Here is a 15,266-nt window from a genome sequence, read left to right as displayed (position 1 = left end):
ACTCCAAAGTTTTCTTTAATTCTTTATTGTTTTATTTTTACATGAAGCACCATTGGTCGGTTTGACGAACCACAGATTTCCACGTCCAGACAGACGGACGGACGGTGACAGGCTGAAACCTGGTCGCTCAGTGCAGAGAGACACGTTTCAGACCTTTTAAGGCTCAAAGTGAGTCTGGAGCTGCAGCTCAACACGTCAGGAATGTGTTTACATCTGTGGACCGAGTCCAACAGGAGCCGGCGTCAGGAGCCTCCGTGTGACGGCAGCAGCTCCGCTTCAGTTTGATCCTTTAACACGAGTATTAAAAAAAAGCTTCCGAGTCTTATTTTCAAAGTTTGGTCCGTCAGGTGAAATAAAAAAATACATTTTATTGATTTTCTTCTTCTGCAGATAAACAAGAGACTCTGAGTTCAGATCTTCAGTGTTCGAGGAATTCAGGAAGTTTTACAGTTTATATCCAACAATATAAAAAAAAACTTGCAAAAACTTTTTATGAAAATATTTTTGATTACTTTTGTCTTTATTTGACCAAAGAGACAGAAGAACCATGACTGTTAAAACTGTCGGACACTAATCTTCACTCGACAGAAGTTTTCTTTCCCTTCGTGTCACCTGAACAATCCGGTTCAGTTGCAGATAAAATGTGACTGCGTCGTAACATCCGGTTCCCGTGGAGAAGAACGAAACCTTTTGTGAAACATACACTGAAACATCCTCACGACAGATTTAGGACCAAAGCGCTGAAAGTAAGACTCAGATATTTTGACCTGTGTGTGTTGGGATGTCCTGAAGCTGTGTCGTCTAAAGAGCGTCTGAGGGACAAACAAGTTATCGGTGAATGCTGGAGCAGATGATCAGAGAACTTTATAATTATATCACTATCTTTGGAACGATCTCTACCTGAAACCTTCAGGCTGTCACTGTTTGCTGAATGTGAGTCATAAAAAAAAAGAGGTCGTCTACATAAACACACTTTTTGTTCTGATGTGAATCCTTCAAACAGTCATTCATTCATTCATACATTCAGCTCCCACCGGCTTCAGAGTCGCACCTGATATGAACCTGAAGGTGTTGAACAGCTTCTCTGTTGTGGAGTTTGATCCACGTCCAGCAGTTCAGAGTTTTTATTGTGAAATGTTGAAGGTTTGTTTAAAAAGGGACTCGCAGAACGAAGGCGCTGTGAGGAAACTAAACACGCATGTTCAAGAAAGAAACAGACAAAATGTTTTCAACCAGCAGCTGCTGAGTTCTGGGACAGTTTCAGTTTCCCTGAAGGCATTTTAGTAAAAACTCGTGAACAGTTGAACCGTCCCAGAACAGACGCAGCTGTCGATAAAGGATTTAAATCACACAGAAATCTTGTATTTTTCCTTGAAGATGCGTGTTTTTGAAGGTTCTGCTGATACGTGTTCGGTGTACAGCGGTGATTTCTCTCCTCCTCCTCCTCCTCATCGGCTCTTCGTCACACACAGGTGCTCACACTCTTCCTGCGTTGTGAAGCGGTTTTCGTTGCCGCCGCAGCCGCCGTACCAGAAGCGAGAACATTCGTTCTGTTTGGTGTCGTAGAACCACACCATGGTGTAGTTCTGGCAGCCGCCCTGGTCCTGGCTGAGGAAGCAGGCGTCTGGAAGGAGACGGGACAGAGAGACGACAGTTTTATAGTAAATATCACTCAGACCTGAAAGACACTCAGTTACTGATGATTTCCAGCTGATTAAAGGAAAGTTTGAACATTTTCAACCAGCTGCGTCACTTCAACACGTCTGTAAAGGTGCAATATGTAAAAATCTGTTGAACTCATACTCAAAACAAACAGCGTATCACAACCGCTAACTGTAGCTGCTGTTAGCTAGTTACTTGTGCATCTAGTGGTTCTTGGCTAGCTGGTCAGCATGCTAACATCAGTAGCTACCCTGCAACACAACACATACACCTCATTACATCAAAACTGTTGTGTTGATCATTTCAGATCCTTTTTGAGTGTATTCATCAAAACAGTTTGTACATATCGCCCAGTTCATGAATCATAATGAACTCAGCAGGACTGTCACAAATACTGTGTGTGATAAACAGGTAGAAACAGCAGAGTGAGACGTGATCAGGTTGTTGTGGTTTTCACCTCTGGAGAAGCTGGCGAGCTCCGGCCTCGGCAGGATGTTGGGATCTGTGAGAGACGACAGAGTCAGACTGAAGCAGCATCACTACAGACTGACTGTGTTCATGCTGAGCTGCTGTTTGTGCTTTAAAAACACAGTTTTTAAAAAAGTTAAAATTCTGAGGTTAAAGAATCGACTTTCTAACGTCCAGCGTTGTTTTTGTTTCCATCGTCACTGATGATATGTTGAAGACAGACAGAGAGAGAGACGAACATAAAAAGTTAGAAGACAACATAGAGAAGACGAGACGTTAATAAGAGACACGACTCAGTTAAAAGAGATGAACTCTGGTGTTAGTGGACAGAGACTCAGCTGGTTTGTGGTCTGATGTACAGTCAGGACTTACTGTGGCTGCCACATGTCCGGAAACATTCATTCTCTGTGTTAAAGCGGTTGGCGTTACCGGCACAACCACCGTACCAGAAGGGAGAGCATGCACCGATGTCTGTGTCAAAGAACCACGCTTGGACATAGTCGGCACACTGGATACCAGCATCAGCCCTGAGCTGACACTGGGCTGAAAGCAGAACACACACATTTACTACAAACACCGACAACCGTCCTGCAGGGCAGCGGCTCTTCAGCTCCAGCTCACAGCGCATCGTCTGCTCGTGACGTCGATCAACATCTTTACAAATGTTTCGTATTAATTTGAGAGCTGAGAGCCGCCGCTCCTGGAGGACAACATGCAGTCTGATGAGAAACAACTGGAGCTAAATGAAGACGTATGAATCATTCCAGACAAACAGATCCAGGTCATCAGAGTGTGTGTGTCCCGAAAAGTGTTAATAAAATAAAAAGGTGACAAACAACAGAAAACAGACAGAAATAAGCAGCATGCGTTCAGCTGACGCTCAGTGAGACGAGCTGCAGGTAACAGCATCAGGACTCCCCACCCTGAGCTCCACGTCAGAGGACGATGGCCGCCGTGTGAATATGGTCTACAGAAATACAACGGTGTGTGTGTGTGTGTGTGTGTGTGTGTAAAATAGTGAGGACCGTGAGTTTGAACCACAGAGTGGGGACCTTTTTTCAAAGTGAGGACATTTTTGCTGGTTCTCACAACTTTCAACAGGCTGTTTAAAGATTAAGACTCGAATCAGGTTCAGTTTGGGGAGCACATTATGTCATCCTGTGTCCTCATAACTATGCAAGTACAGATGTGTATGTGTGCCTGTGAATCCTAGTGTTTCTACATAGTGAGGACTGTGAGTTTCAACCCACAGACTGAGGACCATTTTTCAAAGTGCGGACCTTTTGGCTGTTAATGTTGAGGTCAGTATAAAATGTTCAGGGTTCGGGTCTGCAAAAGCATTACGCCAATGAGGTACTCATAAGTATAGAAGTACAAGTGTGTGTGTGTGTGTGTGTGTGTGTGTGTCTGTCTGTGTGTGTGGTCTACCGTTCAATTTTGTTCCCGAGACAAATTTCTGGCCGTCTCCTCTGATCAGAGTCTCGATGATGTCCAGCTGGCCGGTCTGAGTCTGTCCACCCGTCAGCTCATCAAAAACCTCCTCCACCTCCTCCTCCTCCCCGTACTCCTCCTCCACCAGCACCACCGGCCCCTGACTGGACACACAGCAGCCAAAGTCCACAGATTCACCATCACTTATATTATATCAGATTAGTCACAGTCCTGTCTGAGTATTTCCGCTCAGCTGTTCTGTCCTCAGAGCAGCCAGCAGTGTCTGAGGCGTCCCTCTGCTAAAACTGAGTCCAGGGCTGCAACTCATAATAAATCCATAATCATCTCTCTGCTCATAACAATGTTGGAAAACACAGTAATATTCCTGCCAGTTTCCCAGAGCTGACAGTGACGTCAACAGCCTCAGACCCACAGATTTAAAATGTGCTCTCAGAGAAAACAGCAAATATTCACATGGAAGCTTAAAGAACGCTGCCAATAATGTTTTTGTCGGTCGCCGGTGTCCACACAGCGTCAGGAGTGCTACGATCGACACCGGCCCTCTGTGGCTGTCTGTTGTTCTGTAGGCGCCTCATTGGATAAAAATGAAAAAAGACATGGTGCTCAGAAAACAACACTACGTGGCCCCTGAGCGATGAATTAACTCATCGGTCCCTATAGTCATGGCAGTATTTACTTCTGCAGGCAGTGTGAGTTACCCGTTAAAAATAATTGGTCCTTGTCCTCCAGCCTCCTTCAGCTGGTCACACGTCTGTTTCAAAGAAGGAGGAGGATACGAGTTCATTCCCTCTGAAATGAAAACAGCACAGAAACATCAGAGACTGAACTCAGTAAAGCTGCAGAGTAAAAATACTTCATTACTAGTGAAGCGATCCTGGTGTTCAGGCTGACTACAGCTTTAACAGTTGTAACTGGACCTATCAAATGTTTAAAGTTCAATCATTCCTTCTGGATAAAAGTGAAGCTGAAGTCTGATCTGATCTACAGTCTCTGCCGTGTGTCTCAGTCCGGTTCTTACTGTTGAGGGCGGAGAGGAAGACTCTGAAGAAGCGCTGGGCGTAGCCCTGCTCGTCAGCCTTCAGTCTGTTGATGTGGATCAGGTGCTGCTCGACAGGCAGACTGGCCAGCTCCTCCACCTGCGTCCGGTTGAAGCGCTGGCCGACCGTCACCACAAACATCGCCACCCCCTCACACTTGGCCTTCTGGGAGAAGTAGTGCAGCCGGGCTCGGTCCTCGTAAGCCGTCGGGGTGCCCACCACCGTTAGCATCGCCCTCCTCCTCCGGGGCTGGCTGGCCTTCAGCAGCACCTCCTTCAGGGTGAACTCCAGCGTGTGTCCCAGCGCCGAGGAGCCGCCCTGCTGCCTCATGGTCTGGATCAGGTGGGTCCTCATCAGGTCGTGGTCCTGGTAGGCCTGCAGGCCAAACTCCGGCTTGGTGACCTGGGTGCCGCTCTGCTGGACTACAGCCACTCGGGCCTGGCTCCCGGCCCTGCGGGGCTGCGAGCTCACAGCCAGCTGTTCCACCACAGAGCCCAACAGCTGCTGGACGCCAGCATACTCATCAGCCTGCACCTCCCTGGAGCTGTCCACCACCAAGACCAGGTCCATGTCCACCTCCTGAGGCCGCGGGACCTCCTGGATGGAGGCGCACTCCTCTAAAGGCCTACAGGGGTCTGAAGAAACAAGAAACAGTTGTCATGCTGAACCCTGTCATCAGTCTGATCCGAGTGTATCCTCGTCTTATACAACACTCCTCCCTGCTGAGCTCCTGTGAGACGGTTTCATCATATTCATCATTACCTCACCGGCACCGATCTGACAGGATCCTGCACCTTCTTCACTATCAAATAAATGTTGTATAATATTGAATGTTATCTGTCTTGTCCTTCTTTCATTTCACACTGTTTGCATTTTAAATCTGATTTTAAAAAGAGGAAGAGAGAGTGCTCATGTCACGCAGCGATGCCAGAAGAGTTGTGCATGAAACGTGAGCTGGTTTGTGGTTCAAGCTTTTCAGTGTCTGAATATTTAATCGTGTACGAACGCTGTAAACTATCGATGCACAAAATGGATTTTTCAGCCGATACGATAACCAATAATTAGTGAGTGTAAGAAAAGCTACGATGTAGCGAGCAAAGATGTTTTATTTGATATTCCTGCTGTGATCAGACATCTTCCCTCGTGCTGTGTTTTCGTAAAAAAGACGTCCACACGTGACTTTTGATGTCTCTGATTATTACATCATGTCTTCATACAGAGTAAAATGTTACAATGAAGCCGGTCAGTTTCAGCATCCATGTCCTGTCCGTTATTATCAAAAGTGCATTTTTATTTCCTTTTTTTTAAACCAACCAATCACAGCTTTTTAAAGAATGTGTCACACCGAGCAACAAGGTAAACCCCGCCTCCTCGTTAGGATGAAACTCTCCGAGTCGCTCTGAGTTTGAAGCTAATGTGGTTCAGTTACAGTGAATAAACGGACTGAAGGTGTCATCCTTTCTTTCCTTCTTCAGCTGGACGGTCAGCACGCCGTCACGTCGAACCAACAAACACCTAACTCATCAGAATATTTTGAAAGATGATATAATTACATTTAAATTGTGATTTTTATTAAATCCCTGATTTTAAACTTTGTCAGCACAAGTTAGAAAACAATCACACATGCTAAAATGAGCAGAAGTATTGCGGGCTGACAGGAACAATCCTCACATCTTACCGTAACAGACGGCACAGTTCTTCACCTTCCTCAGCTCAGCCATGTCTCTGCTCAGCACTGTGAAGATGGATTTTCCTGAGTCGTCGGCCTGAGAAGAAACATGTCGTTAATCACAGATCTGAGAACTGTGAGTGAGCCACAAGATTAAAGAAAACTACAAATAGATCTCATTAATCTATTTGTAATCTCCTATCTTCTAATGAAACTACGGGGACGTGTCTGAGAGCTTCGGTATCACTCTTAAGGCACAGCTGCAGTTTCTAAACACTGTAGACAAATCTCTGGCAGCAGGAGTGAATGTTATCTTCACCAAAAGGGAGACGATGTGCAAAGGGAGCTGGAATGAAGTCATGTGTTTCAGAGCCAAACAAGAAAACCTCCTCGTTGGCAGCAACACGAGCAGCTCAGATGTTCATTGTGTCCCGCGCGCTGGATGAACAAATGCTGGGATTGTTTGCAGCGTTGAAGCTTTAATGATAATCTGCTCCTCGTCTGTTTGTCAGTCAGTGAGGAGGCCTGAAGAGTCTCACTCGAAATAAATGCTGATCGCAGCAGCAGCAGATTGACCTTTGGTGTCAGAGAGTTCAAGCATGCAGTGAGTTTATTACTTTGAACTCATTGAATCAAACGGAGATGAAGCTGTGAGGTACGATCGTCCTCCTCCCTTCACTCAGCTGCTGGCTGAGGTATCTGAGGTAGGCTGGTTCAAGTTCAGGTGGAAAGATTAAATATTGTCGTAAACTTTGAGCAGCAGATATTTGAGTCTGAACGTTTATCAGACGCTGAAACACGACGTTTGTGGTATAATGACACAACATGTTCTCACTCTTCAGACTGTCAGAGGCAAACAGAGCTCCAGCTGCGTGAGGTGAGGATCCAACATCCATCCTGAGTGATCTGATCACAGAGTCCAGCTCTCAGTCCGTCAGCTGACATTAACATGTGTCCTGATCTGACGTCACTTCCTGCTCTGTATGAGACAAACCCGTCCATCACTGAGACAAACAGACTCCATGTTTCTGCTCAAAGACAGAAAGAAGTTCATGTAGAACATTTGCTGAATTTACAAGAAGGAACAAATCAGTCAGAATCAGTCAGAGACAGAGTTTCACACAGTTTATAAAGTGTCTCCAACTCAACAACTCACTAAACTGACACATTTGTTAAGGGAGTCTGGGGACAAAGAAGTAGCCTATACTGGTTACTGTTTAGTGTGTTTGTAAAATGTGACATGTTTAGATCAATAACATGTTTCTTCTTTCATAAATTGAGTGTAAATGGTGAAATCAGTGTAAACAGTGTGTTCAAACAGCTGCTAAATGTTGGCAGGTAAGACTTTAGCACTTTAGACACAGAAGCAGACAGGCTGGTACAGCCATGCTGCCACAAACTGACACTTTGTACAAGGAAACACACAACTGACTGTTTTCATTTAATGCTGAAGTTACAAGAAGGAGACAATGATTCAGAGTCTGTCAGAGACAGAGTTTCACTACGTTTGTTAAGTTTCTCCTCATGAAACAACTCTTAAAATCAGAACATTTGTTAAGGGAGTCTGGTGATGTGGTTACTGGTTCAGCGGTTGGATCAGTTGAAACAGACAGTGTGTTCACAAACATCTGCTGCTCACATTGACAGGTTAACAGAGCACAACATGTCATTTATATGTTTACTGGGTGATCAGAACTGAAATGTGTCCTCATCGTGTCTCATTCACACCTGTACTTAGAGCGGTCCACATGAGATCAGATCACTGAGGACGGATGGTTTGACAGAAACTACGCTCATACGGTTGAGAAGGTTGTATCATTTAGGCTTCGAAGCTCCATCCATCTTTCCATTTCCAAGGAGGTCCCAAGGCAGGTGAGATAATCTCTGCAGTGAGTTCTGGGTCTCACGTCCTCCAAAGGAACGTCCCAACCTGTTGCAACCTGCAGGTAACTGACACCTGATCTACTGACTGACTGTTAACCTCTTAGTTTGAAGTGATCGATCGCTGTGACTCGACTCTGTGAAGAACTGAAGCGACGTGTCTGCTTTAGATTCTCCTAAATAACTAAAAAGGCTTCCAGTTGATGAGCTGACGGATCAGACTTACCTCCATCGCTCGACTAAGAGCGGGAGCGTTCTTCAGAGCGATGACTGCTGGGACGATGTTGAGGCCTCGGTACTCCATCATGGCGGTGACAATGTCATTAACATCCTGTGAAGGCCCGTTGGACAGGAAGACGGCCACCTTCCTCATCATCACCCCTGCTCGGACACGCTTGAAGACGTTCTGACCCACGAAGCGCATGGCGGCCCCGAGCTGGCGTCGGTTGGCCGTCCTCTCCAGGGCGATGTTCTTCACAAGGTCGATCAGCTGATTCTTGCGGCGGTAGTCCTGGAAGCGGATCAGATACTTGGTGTAGCTGCTGTATCCCACCACAGCGACGCGAGCGCCCGTCGGACAGTTGCTCTCAGTGATGGCGAGGTCCTCCAGCAGGGAGAGGAGGGCGGAGCGCTGCCTCTCGAAGGCTGCCGGAGTCACGTCCTCGGACATGTCCAGACCGAACACCAGCTCGGTGGGGAAGGCCGGGCACTCTGAGTGACCTGGAAACCAACGAAGAAGAGTTCATGTGAGTAGAAAGTAGAACTAAACTTGTTCAGACTGCAGATAAATCAGATCTCTCACACAGACCGTCCACACTGTTAGGAACAAGTGATCAGATCAGATTTTTGCATCCAGACATCAACCGACCGATCTGCAAGGGTTGCTATGGCAACAACGTAGGCGTCAGTAACTCCGTTCTCTGGTGACGGGTTTTCCAACACCAGGATGAGCTGCCAGAACATCTGGATGGAGATTAGCTGTAAAACCCACCTCCAAATGTGGTTTGGATCCAATTTACAAAACTCGTATTCCCTGTGTTTTTTGTTTTTTTCTTGCAGTCCAGACTTCATTAAATCTGGATACGTCAAAAAATGGATTTGAGACGGCTGTCTGAGCGTCATCAGAGAGCCGGGTCACACCATTCAACAAAGAGAAGAAAACTGATTTATTAACGAGGGTCAGACACATCGGTCTTTAAAATCACTGAGCTTAGTGTTTGCAGACGTATCTTCAATACTGCCATGATCAGCACCTCCGTCAGTCCAACATACTCAGACCTATCTGTCTGCACAGCGCTGGAGAAACGTCCGGCTACACCAGTTTATTATTCTGGTCGAGGAAAAAACACTCAGGCTTGTTTGTGTTTCTTTAAAAGACCCACGCTGATGGACGAGCGTTGAGTGGCTTCAGTCAGGGTCATGTTAGCTGACATGTTAGTTCAAGCTGTCGAGTCCAAACTTTCTTCACAGCGATGACTGTAGAGTCCAAAGTGAGGAAGCGCTCCTGTCAGCTGTGTTGTGCCGTCCCGCGGCGGTATTACAACATCTTTGCAAATTCACAATCTATCTACAATCTGCTGGGTTGTAGATTGATTGTGAATTTCCCCGAACACATGCTGAAGAAAGGCGTCTTGCCCGAAACGTCCATGTGGCAATACCAAAGGTGGAGCGCTCGCAGACACTCACTCCACTTGTGCTCAGGAAAAAAAATGCTGTGTGGACACGAGCCCCGACTCCTTTTTATCTTTAACCCCATGTCACACTCTTTAACCATGTCACACTCTTTAACCATGTCACACTCTTTAACCATGTCACTCTTTAACCATGTCACACTCTCAGCCCCGAGCTCAGCTGATTTTCTGGAGATAACCAGAAAGAAGCCAACGAGCCCACGGCTGAAGTCGGGTCAGTCCACTATGCAATGTGCCAGTGTGAACGCTTTCTCAGCCCGAGGCTCAGCACTTTAGCATGCTAACATCAGTTGATTATCAGTACACAGACAGACACACAGACAGAGACACAGACAGACAGACAGACAGACACACAGACAGAGACACAGACAGAGACACAGACAGACACACAGACAGAGACACAGACAGACAGACAGAGACACAGACAGAGACACAGACAGACACTTCATTGAGCCATGTCACTTGTATAAAAACATATAAACTGTGGGAGAACATTGTGTAACCGTTGACCTTCGTCCAGCATCAACAAGCGATGATGCCAAACAACCTGAAGAGGTTGAAATGAAGCTTGTGCTCGGCGATGATGTCACTCTGCAGCAGGTTCAGTACTGTACTCACCGTACTGATGACATCATTAACATGGAGATACGTACCGATGGAACAAGCTGGTGGAGGAAAGAGCAGATCATTAGAGGTGAACTGCAGTTACGGATACGTGAATAAAGTCAGTGAGAAGCCTGAGACGTTTCTGACACTTACCACAGTTGTCCCTGACGTAGGTGATCAGCTGACACTCCTACAAAAAACAGAACAAATTATATTTAAACACAGAAAAAGGTTTCATATTGTATAATTGTATAAGTGAATTTTAAGGTGGACTTACAGTCATGCTTTTGACTCCAGGAGGACCTCTGGGACCCTGAGAGGAGAAGAAGAAGAACATTATTAACCCTTTCGCTGTTTTCAGCCCAAACATCCTCCAGAGGAGGCGCCATTTAACAACCACCACTGCTGATGAAAATCTCTCTGTGACTCAGACGAGGTGACGTTTTAACGTTTCTTCACGTTATGTTTCGTCTCGTTCTCAGACTTCCTTCAGAACTTCAGACTTCTCCTGAACTTCACAATGAAAGTGCAGTGGACTGTCACAGTTAAGGATGGTACGTAGAGTCAGTGTGGTCAGGAGTCACTGGCTTTTTAAGGATGATGATGATGATGATGACGATGATGATGATGATGATAACACTCACATTGTGTCCTGGATATCCTGGATCTCCACCCACGCCTGATTCTCCGGGCCTGCCCGAGCTTCCCTGAATGATTCAGATCAGAAACAAAAGTCAGCGATGGAGCAAAAACTCTGAGAGAAAAACTGAAACCAGAGTTTTGTGAACACTCACAGCTCGACCTCGGTTCCCTTTAGGTCCTGGATGTCCTTTGGTTCCCTTCAGGCCGTCCTCACCCTGAACACAACAAACACACACACACTCAACTCACAAGTGTTTGGACTTCAGCCTGCTGCTTCCTGTTTCTCATATTTAGTCTCAGATTCTGTTTGAATATCCAAACACATTTATCCTGACGACAAACAGTCACTTTATCCCTCAGTGTTTCCCCCGACTCATGAATCATTGAAAGAATTAATAAAAATATGTTGTTTAGTACAGTCGCTGGTCTCAGGGGCTCCAGAACCATTTGGACCAACGCCAGCATACACAACATAAATTCAGTATGTCAGTGATAATTCCTCGTACTGTTCACACACGATGCAGCTCCTCGACCTCAAACAAGAGTCTGTGAAGACGTGAATCACGAGCTGCGGTCACAGAGATGATATTTCTTTAACCTGATCGAAATTATTCTGATGAGAGATTCAAACTGTACTGTACTGTACATGGGCTGATCGGGCACAGGCATCTATACAGAGACAGCTTTGAATGGAGTCTGGATCCAAAAGTCCTTTAAAAAGTGTCGTATTTTAGATTTCTTCGCTCATCAGTGAATGTTCACATCTAACAGTTTGTAAAACACGATGAGCTGTGATTCAGCACACAATTCTTGTAAATTTGGAGTCTCAAACTGGGTCACGGTCCAGACTAATGGGGCCCCTGACGATGTTTAATGTGTACTCACCAGTAGACCGGGGTAACCAGGGAAACCAGGATCTCCCTGTAACAAGAGGAAGATGAGAATTCATGTTTCTAATCATATAAACATGAACTGTGTTCAGTAACGTGGGACAGTCTGAGAGTTAAGGATCAGATGATCAGTTTGTCAGTTTGTTTGACGTCTCCTCTACCTTGGCACCGTTAGTTCCTGCAGGTCCGTAACCGTCTCGGCCATCCTGACCCTGAAACGCAGCACACACACACACACACACCCAGAAATACATAAGATACCTAATTTCATATTAAAAGGTAATAACACAAAGCTTATTTCAGCTCCTTACCGGCATTCCTCTGGGTCCCAGTGATCCTAGAACACCTTTATCACCTGGATCTCCTGGTTGGCCCTTCAACAACAACAGTTTGTTTTTATTTCACCGTCATACAGAACATTTGACTCCCGACAGACTGCAATTTACCAAAAATCAAAAAATACAATAATGATCATCACTGAATAAATGATGTTTAAATTTCATTTTTTTCAATAAAATGTCAGAAATTGCCAAATAATGCACATGGTAGTCCATCAGAGTCGGAGGTGACGTCTCCAAATGTCTCGTTCTGTCCGACCAACGGTTCAAAACACAAACATACTCAGTTTGAAAGATGTAAAGCAGATAAAGAAAGTCCTCACACACACACAGTGGGAACAGAATTACAAAAACAATTCGATTTAAAAAGTTGCAGATTCATTTTCTGATGATCCACTAATCAATAAATCGACTTAATCACTGTAAAGCTACACATTATAACTTTGTTTGTACTTCGTTATACTTGATAATATCATTCATATGCAACATCTCAAATAACAGCTGGAGTCTTTGATCTGAATAACAACTTCCTGTGAACCTGAGCAGATCGTGTCTACTGCTGTAAAGGTGACGTGTTCGCTGGACCACAGAGGAGGCGATGAGATGAAATGATGTCACACACCTTCTGTCCGTTCGCTCCGCGGCGTCCGGCTACTCCCGGGTTTCCGGCTGGTCCCGGTCCACCCTGCAGGAACACCAACAGAGTCAGAGCAGGAAGAGATGACTGTTCTCTAACGCACGGGTGACCTTGAATGCATCACCTAAATAAAATGGTTTGAAAATGGACACCGACTGTCGGAGCCATTTTCAGTTTCATGTTTGTGTTTATTTGTGTTAAAAAGAAATAAAGTTATGAAACATAAAAACAAATAAAATAAGTAAAAACATTAAAACCATAAAATGCTTCCAGTTTATGTTAAACAGGATTTCCAGATGATGTAATGAACGACTGAGCTACTTCAGACGGTTCAGTTTTCAGTTCTTCAGTTCAGACTCTGGATCAGTTTCGGTGCGTCCGTCCTCCTCGTGGCTGTCTTGGTTCGTTTCACGTCTGAAGGAAACTGACACAGCAGCCGGGAGCTTTAAATCAGCTGTGTGATAAATCTGAACTCTGTGTTGATCTATAAACTTGACATTTATTGGAGGCAAATATCACTAAAAACATCCGACAGGAGCAGCTGCTCTCTGGATGTTTACGAGGAGCCAATATAAAATCACTGCTCCTCCAATGAAGCTTTGAGAAAGAAAAATCTGTAAAGGTGACTAAATATTAACTGTGGTGGATGAAATATATCTAACGAGCTCATTAATCTTCATCTAGAGTTAATTATTCTCTGATGGAAGGCTGTAAAACAGATGTTTGAACTTGTAACCGAGCCGCTCTGGAAGCTCTCTGAACAAACGGGACTCATCACAAACTGATTTAATCTCAGCGTGTTCTCACAAATAAAACTGCAGAGTTAGAAACCGCCTCACTGCAATCATCAGTGGACCAGAACAGAGCAGAACAGCAGCACTGATCCAACATGAGATCACAACCGAAGAAATATGAAGTTTGTTCAGCTTTTTGAAACATAAACACAACTGAAACAACAAGCAGAAGTCATTTTAAAGAAAGAAACAAAAAGTTGCCTGCGAGCACAAAACTAAATGTGGAAATATACGTTGTTTCGTCCCCAGCTGAGCTCTGGACCCGTCCGATTACTGGTACTGTTCATTTACCGCCAATGAAGCATTTCTTCACTTTAAGAGCTTAAAGATGTTTGTTCAGTTCGTCACTTCAAAGCAGAAATTTCTCAACAACCACAGAGCTGATAACATGAACTCAGCACCCGACAACAGAAAGCCTTTAGATTTTAAAGGAGCAGTTCACCCAAAAAGTCAAATCCAGTCATCATCTCCTCCTGATGATATAAAGTCAGGCTCAGTCATCATCTCCTCCTGATGATATAAAGTCAGGCTCAGTCATCATCTCCTCCTGATGATATAAAGTCAGGCTCAGCCATCATCTCCTCCTGATGATATAAAGTCAGGCTCAGTCATCGTCTCCTCCTGATGATATAAAGTCAGGCTCAGTCATCATCTCCTCCTGATGATATAAAGTCAGGCTCAGTCATCGTCTCCTCCTGATGATATAAAGTCAGGCTCAGCCATCGTCTCCTCCTGATGATATAAAGTCAGGCTCAGTCATCATCTCCTCCTGATGATATAAAGTCAGGCTCAGTCATCGTCTCCTCCTGATGATATAAAGTCAGGCTCAGCCATCGTCTCCTCCTGATGATATAAAGTCACTGTGATCACAGAGATCACAACCTGATCTGAGGAGATGATGTTTAACCCTCGATGTGCGGTCGAGTTCAGGATTTCAAGTTAAAATAAGGGTGAAAACAACATGAACGGATTCTCAGCGCTCCTCTCCGCTCACGTCCTCTGATTTAAAGTCATTTGGACACTACAGAGTTCAACACCAGGATGAATCACCAGGACGCTGTGTGCTCAGTGCAACACCTTCATACTGAGGCAGCAATAAATATCGTTCCTGATCAGTTTGACGTTCGTCATGCAGGCTCATACATACAGATAATGTGAGGCGGGTCAGATCCATAAAGACACAATACTACAAATATTCTCAATAACAATCGAACAGAAATGATTTATCTTTGTTCCACTGATCAGATTGTTTAAAGAAGGAACATGGCCGACTTCTTGCCTCCTAACTGGAACCAGAGACCAGATGAGTCCCAGGCGTCAGCAGACAGCAGCAGCGGTGACATCATCTATCAGAGTCGTCAGGATTTCTGACTCGCAGTGATTAAAGTGTCAAATACGACAACCCCAATGAAGAACACGCTTGTTAAGTACAGACTGTTGTTGTAGAACATTTAGACCACTGAGAGCCTCATGAGAGACAGAAGAGAAGAAACAGCTTC

General features: G+C 45.1%; 1 protein-coding gene across 9 annotated transcripts in view; it reads right to left on the bottom strand.

Annotated features, from left to right (window-relative positions):
* Positions 1–15: 15 nt before the first annotated feature.
* LOC311260236 (collagen alpha-6(VI) chain-like) overlaps positions 16–15,266 on the bottom strand; it is a 72,256-nt gene continuing 57,005 nt past the window's right edge. For 8 of the 9 annotated variants that reach the window (XM_084357825.1, XM_084357823.1, XM_084357830.1 and 5 more), the window contains 17 exons: positions 12,959–13,021; positions 12,310–12,372; positions 12,160–12,210; positions 11,994–12,029; positions 11,261–11,323; positions 11,111–11,173; positions 10,744–10,779; positions 10,620–10,656; positions 10,514–10,525; positions 8,396–8,889; positions 6,298–6,385; positions 4,601–5,254; positions 4,281–4,371; positions 3,559–3,725; positions 2,503–2,673; positions 2,120–2,164; positions 16–1,624 (listed from right to left, as the gene is read on the bottom strand). In XM_084357825.1, the coding sequence (XP_084213951.1) occupies positions 1,449–1,624; positions 2,120–2,164; positions 2,503–2,673; positions 3,559–3,725; positions 4,281–4,371; positions 4,601–5,254; positions 6,298–6,385; positions 8,396–8,889; positions 10,514–10,525; positions 10,620–10,656; positions 10,744–10,779; positions 11,111–11,173; positions 11,261–11,323; positions 11,994–12,029; positions 12,160–12,210; positions 12,310–12,372; positions 12,959–13,021 (2,310 nt within the window). In that variant the 3' untranslated portion in view covers positions 16–1,448. The remainder of the gene's footprint in view (positions 1,625–2,119; positions 2,165–2,502; positions 2,674–3,558; positions 3,726–4,280; positions 4,372–4,600; positions 5,255–6,297; positions 6,386–8,395; positions 8,890–10,513; positions 10,526–10,619; positions 10,657–10,743; positions 10,780–11,110; positions 11,174–11,260; positions 11,324–11,993; positions 12,030–12,159; positions 12,211–12,309; positions 12,373–12,958; positions 13,022–15,266) is intronic. The other variant, XM_084357829.1, reaches the window with a different exon arrangement.

The sequence above is a fragment of the Pagrus pagrus genome (genome assembly GCF_965226575.1).
Source record: "Pagrus pagrus genome assembly, chromosome: 7".
NCBI classification, from domain to species: domain Eukaryota; kingdom Metazoa; phylum Chordata; class Actinopteri; order Spariformes; family Sparidae; genus Pagrus; species Pagrus pagrus.
Note: the sequence above shows the minus strand (reverse complement) of the source record. Positions and strands in the feature narration are given on the sequence as shown.